Source organism: Lampris incognitus, chromosome 8, assembly GCF_029633865.1.
Source record: "Lampris incognitus isolate fLamInc1 chromosome 8, fLamInc1.hap2, whole genome shotgun sequence".
NCBI lineage: Eukaryota > Metazoa > Chordata > Actinopteri > Lampriformes > Lampridae > Lampris > Lampris incognitus.
This window is the reverse complement of record NC_079218.1, coordinates 6,474,826-6,480,825: the sequence shown is the minus strand read 5'-3', so window position 1 is coordinate 6,480,825 and position 6,000 is coordinate 6,474,826. Positions and strand designations below refer to the sequence as shown.

Genomic DNA, 6,000 nt, shown 5'->3' with positions numbered 1-6,000 from the left:
ATGGGGAACATATTCTAAGTAACACAAACTTAATTTAGAGTAATGTAACACTATGAACACTTGTAGTTTTGTGTGTGTTGTTATGTAAGAACAGAGCATATTCATTACGTGTTAGTAAGGGAGAATAACTCTTCTTGTGGTACTACCACCTTATAAAGGCCACACTAAGCAAAGCATATTGAGATGGTACTACTAATAAGCAATACTTCTGAGGTTATAGAGGGAAAACTCATAGTTAATGGCTTACTGGCTGTATAATAAGGCCATGCAGAATAAGGCATTAATGAGTACGTAATAATGACCAATTAAGAGCCAATATGTTGCTAATTTGCATGCTAATAAGCACCTAATTAATGGTGACTACGTTCCCCATACTAAAGTGTTACCAAAAAAATGTCTTTTTGGACTCAGACATTTCATTTTTGACCTCTCTGTCTCTCCCCCCCCCCTCCCCCCTCCAGGGGATAAGCTGTTCAAATGTGACGAATGCGACAAGTTGTTCAGCCGCAAAGAGAGCCTGAAACAGCACATCTCCTACAAGCACAGCAAGAACGTGGTGGGTTTCTCCTCCTGCGTCTCCTCTCCCCTTCAAAACTCGCTAAACCGAGGAGCCCGGCGGGAGCTCCGTGGGTACTTTAATCTCCTCTTTTAACCTGTGTGTCCAACAGCCCGACCTGGAGTACAAGTACAAATGCAACACGTGCGAGAAGTCTTTCCGCCTCGAAAATGCCTTAAAGTTCCACAACTGCAGAACAGGTAGGACACTCGCTTCTCCGGCTCGTCTCGGCACCACCGGGGCGGTGGGGTGGGGTGGGGGGGTGGGGGGGAGGTTTTAGCGCTGTACTTTTTCAGGTATCGTTTTGTTCTCTTTTTTTGTTCTTTTTTCTTTTTCCCAGATGACAAGACGTTCCAGTGTGACATCTGCTCACGGTTCTTCTCCACCAACAGCAACCTGTCCAAGCACAAGAAGAAGCACGGGGAGAAACTCTACTCCTGCGAGATCTGCAACAAGATGTTCTACCGCAAGGATGTCATGCAGGAGCACCACAGGAGGCACGGCGTGGGTAAGTAAGCCCCCTCTGGGTGGAGACACCATGTAGGTACTCTTGTGAAACGGCTGAATAACGTCCGGTGTTTCTGCTACTGTGTAGTAGTCAGGTTTGTTTCAGTGGCACTCGAAGGATTAGTACCTTTAGTTAAGTATGCTAGTGTTATGGTGTAATAGGTCATCTAAAAATGGGCTAATATGGGGGCGTCCAGGTAGCGTAGCGCCCGTTCAAATCCCCGTGTTTCCTCCGGCTTGGTCGGGCGTCCCTACAAACACAATTGGCCGTGTCTGCGGGTGGGAAGCCGGATGTGGGTATGCGTCCTGGTCATTGCACTAGCGCCTCCTCTGGTCGGTCAGGGTAAGCGTGATCCTCCCACGCGCTACATCCCCCTGGTGAAACTCCTCACTGTCAGGGGAAAAGAAGCGGCTGGCGACTCCACATGTATGGGAGGAGGCATGTGGTAGTCTGCAGCCCTCCCCGGATCGGCGGAGGGGGTGGAGCAGGGAGACCGGGACGGCTCGGAAGAGTGGGGGGGAAATTGGCCGAACACAGTTGGGGAGAAAAAGGGGGATTCCAAAATAATTTTAAAAAAGTTTGTTAAATAATTGTGTATTACTGGTCACAAAGTGTGGTTGATTACTGTAGCTTTTATACTCGCAGTGTTTTTAAAAATGAAAACTATCCAAGGAAGATAAAGAGGGGTTTTGTGTTAACAGATACGAATAGTGCTTCGTATAGTTTGTCCTCCATACTATACAAACTCGTCTTCAGAGAAATCTGTGCAGAAGGTGACATTTGGGGGAGAGTTCACTTTATTCTTGCAAACGTTTTACTCGGAGGCGACTCGCAAGTGTACCTTAACGCCTCACGGACACAAACACGTCGACGGGGAAATAGACACGGGGCAGATGGAGGACACTCTGGCAACCACGCTGCATTGCTGTCGCCCATCTTGTGCTTACCAGCCCCGCCCGGTGGGCCCAGCAACATGGTTAACCGTGAAAACGGCTGCATGTCCGGCCGCGGCAAACACTCTGCCCCCGGGAGGCTTCTGGCAGTCGGTAGCCTTGATACACTGTCACGGCAGGTCACCTACTGAGACGGACCAGGAGCTGGATCTGGTGTGGGTAACACTTTAGTATGGGGAACATATTCTAAGTAACAACAACTTAATTACTAGTGAATTAGTAATGATCAAGATGTCACTTTAGTATGGGGAACATATTCTAAGTAACAAAAACTTAATTACTACTGAATTAGTAATGATGAAGATGTCACTTTAGTATGGGGAACATATTCTAAGTAACAACAACTTAATTACTAGTGAATTAGTAACGATCAAGATGTCACTTTAGTATGGGGAACATATTCTAAGTAACAAAAACTTAATTACTAGTGAATTAGTAGTGATCAAGAGGTCACTTTAGTATGGGGAACATATTCTAAGTAACAAAAACTTAATTACTAGTGAATTAGTAATGATCAAGATGTCACTTTAGTATGGGGAACATATTCTAAGTAACAAAAACTTAATTACTAGTGAATTAGTTATGATCAAGATGTCACTTTAGTATGGGGAACATATTCTAGGTAACAAAAACTTAATTACTAGTGAATTAGTAATGATCAAGATGCCACTTTAGTATGGGGAACATATTCTAAGTAACAACAACTTAATTACTAGTGAATTAGTAATGATCAAGATGTCACTTTAGTATGGGGAACATATTCTAAGTAACAACAACTTAATTACTAGTGAATTAGTAATGATCAGGATGTCACTTTAGTATGGGGAACATATTCTAAGTAACAACAACTTAATTACTAGTGAATTAGTAATGATCAAGATGTCACTTTAGTATGGGGAACATATTCTAAGTACCAAAAACTTAATTTACAGTAATTTAACACTATGAACACTTGTAGTTTTGTGTGTGTTGTTATGTAAGAACAGACCATATTCATTAAGTGTTAGTAAGGGAGAATAACTCTTCTTGTGGTCCTACCACCTTATAAAGGCCATACTAAGCAAAGCATATTGAGATGGTACTACTAATAAGCAATACTTCTGAGGTTATAGAGGGAAAACTCATAGTTAATGGCTTACTGGTTGTATAATAAGGCCATGCAGAATAGGGCATTAATGAGTACCTAATAATGACCAATTAAGAGCCAATATGTTGCTAACTTGCATGCTAATAAGCACCTAATTAATGGTGACTATGTTCCCCATACTGAAGTGTTACCCTGGTGTGTGATGCCCATCCAGAAATACTCCAGACTGGGACACACTAGAAGTCTAGTTCAAGTGTGACAGAAGCCACGAAAAGTTCGAGCTACTGTTTTTTTGGTGCGGATCTTTTCCTCGAGTTTTGCCTGTGCGTCCCTGTAAACCTGCCGTTTTTAGCTGTGTTGTGACCTTTGCTGTGTGCGTCCATACAGGCCCAAAGCATATGAAAAGAGAGGAACTGGAGGCCAATGGAGAGGAAGGGACCAAATACAGGAAGGAACCGTCCCCCTGTCCCATCTGTGGAAAGGTGAACGCTCTCAACACCACGTCCAGGGCTGGTGCAGGTTATGCCAGTGAGCCAAACGACCCAATGTTAATCCAACAGAAAGACTTCACAGTGTGTGTGTGTGTGTGTCTGTGTGTGTGTGTGAACAGGTGTTCTCCTGCAGGAGTAACATGAACAAGCATCTGTTGACTCACGGAGATAAGAAGTACACCTGTGAAATCTGCGGCCGCAAGTTCTTCCGCGTAGACGTTCTCCGAGACCACATTCACGTGCATTTCAAGGTGCGGGGATGCGAGGGAGCGATTTAGCTGCGCTGACCCCCTGGTCGGCTGCACCGTGAAACCTCTGCTGTGTCAGCTTTTTAACACCGGGCTATGCTAGAAACGGCCATTCAATTCAGTTCCATTCAATTCAATTTATTGTCATTAAAAACAATGTGCAGGCACATTTCAAAGTTAGCTAAATGTAGCTTAAATTTCACTTGTTAGCTTGAACTTAACTTGTTAGCTTAAACTTAACTTAGTTTAAGCTTAACTTTGCTTAACTTAACTTAAACTTAACTTGTTAGCTTAAACTTAACTTAGTTTAAACTTAACTTTGCTTAACTTAACTTAAACTTAAATTGTTAGCTTAAACTTAACTTAGTTTAAACTTAACGTACCTTAACTTAGCTTAAACTTAAATTGAAACTTAACGTACCTTAACTTAGCGTAAACTTAACTTGTTAGCTTAAACTTAACTTGTTAGCTTAAACTTAACTTAGATTAAACTTAACTTTGCTTAACTTAAACTTAAATTGTTAGCTTAAACTTAACTTAGATTAAACTTAACTTTGCTTAACTTAACTTAAACTTAACTTGTTAGCTTAAACTTAAATTGTTAGCTTAAACTTAACGTAGTTTAAACTTAACGTACCTTAACTTAGCTTAAACTTAAATTGTTAGCTTAAACTTAACTTAGTTTAAACTTAACATACCTTAACTTAGCTTAAACTTAAATTGAAACTTAACGTACCTTAACTTAGCGTAAACTTAACTTGTTAGCTTAAACTTAACTTGTTAGCTTAAACTTAGTTTAAACTTAACGTACCTTAACTTAGCTTAAACTTAGCTTGTTAGCTTAAACTTAACTTAGATTAAACTTAACCTTCCTAACTTAAACTTAAATTGTTAGTTTAAATTTAACTTAGATTAAACTTAACTTTGCTTAACTTAACTTAAACTTAACTTGTTAGCTTAAACTTAACTTAGTTTAAACTTAACGTACCTTAACTTAACTTAAACTTAAATTGTTAGCTTAAACTTAACTTAGTTTAAACTTAACGTACCTTAACTTAGCTTAAACTTAGCTTGTTAGCTTAAACTTAACTTAGTTTAAACTTAATGTACTTTAACTTAGCTTAAACTTAACTTGTTAGCTTAAACTTAACTTAGTTTAAACTTAACTTAGTTTAACTTAACTTAAACTTCTTAGCTTAAACGTAATTTAGCTTAATTTAACTTAGCTTAAATTTAACTTGTTAGCTAACAGAGGAAGATGCAGAGGACAGAAAGAGATGGAAACGGATGATCCGCTGTGGCGACCCCTAACCGGTGCAGCCAAAAGTAGTAGTAGTATAGTAGTAGTCGTAGTAGTAGTAGTAGTAGTAGTAGTAGTAGTAGTGGTAGTAGTAGTAGTAGCTAAACTTGACCATGATAAACTAATCCAATGGATTTTGTTTTTTGCAAATGACATCATTGAACATAATTGTCTTTGCGTCATTACATGAAGGAGGCCTGCACTACGTATGGCAGGTCTATCAAGTAGACATCTTATTTGGTACATTATTGAATTAGGTCCCGAACCCCGCCAGCAGTCTGAAGTGTCTCTGGCATGACGCATTTCAATTTATAATATGTTTTCCAGGACATAGCATTAATGGATGAGCAAGAGAGGGAGGACTTCATCAGGAAGATCGGCATTTCACCAGATGATAGTGATGAAACGGATGAAGAAGAGGATGAGGATGATCCTGAACACCACAAGTACAACTGCAAGAAGTGTCAAGTAAGCTTCGTGCTGTCAGACATGCTGTCAGACAGTCCACACACACAACATTGAAGTGTTCCAGGTGCATATCAGTTCACCAGCATTATCGTGGGTCAAATTGGACGTGTTGAAAGGTATGATGCTCATATTCAGCAGCACAGTAAAACATAGTTTTAAACCTTTGTCATGCCATGGTCCCATGTATTTGCATTTATTTTTTACATTTTTTTATATTGGTTATGATATCATTTAAGTCACCGGCCTCATTGTGGGGATATTGGATAACAAAAGCTTGTCGGCTGATTAGTCAGGTTTTAAGGATAGTAGCGCACTTTGTAAATCACCACCAGCAAGTTTGCAGTTCATATCTGCTCCCATATCAGGACCATTTCTTAAGAACTGTGCCA

At 40.2% G+C, this 6,000-nt stretch overlaps 1 protein-coding gene across 1 annotated transcript in view; it reads left to right on the top strand.

Annotated features, from left to right (window-relative positions):
• The window catches only part of prdm15 (PR domain containing 15), a 41,304-nt gene that overhangs the window by 14,647 nt on the left and 20,657 nt on the right, over positions 1–6,000 (top strand). Inside the window, exons 9-14 of the mRNA XM_056285195.1 lie at positions 462–556; positions 669–756; positions 897–1,064; positions 3,492–3,586; positions 3,715–3,846; positions 5,471–5,611. Of these exons, the coding sequence (XP_056141170.1) occupies positions 462–556; positions 669–756; positions 897–1,064; positions 3,492–3,586; positions 3,715–3,846; positions 5,471–5,611 (719 nt within the window). The remainder of the gene's footprint in view (positions 1–461; positions 557–668; positions 757–896; positions 1,065–3,491; positions 3,587–3,714; positions 3,847–5,470; positions 5,612–6,000) is intronic.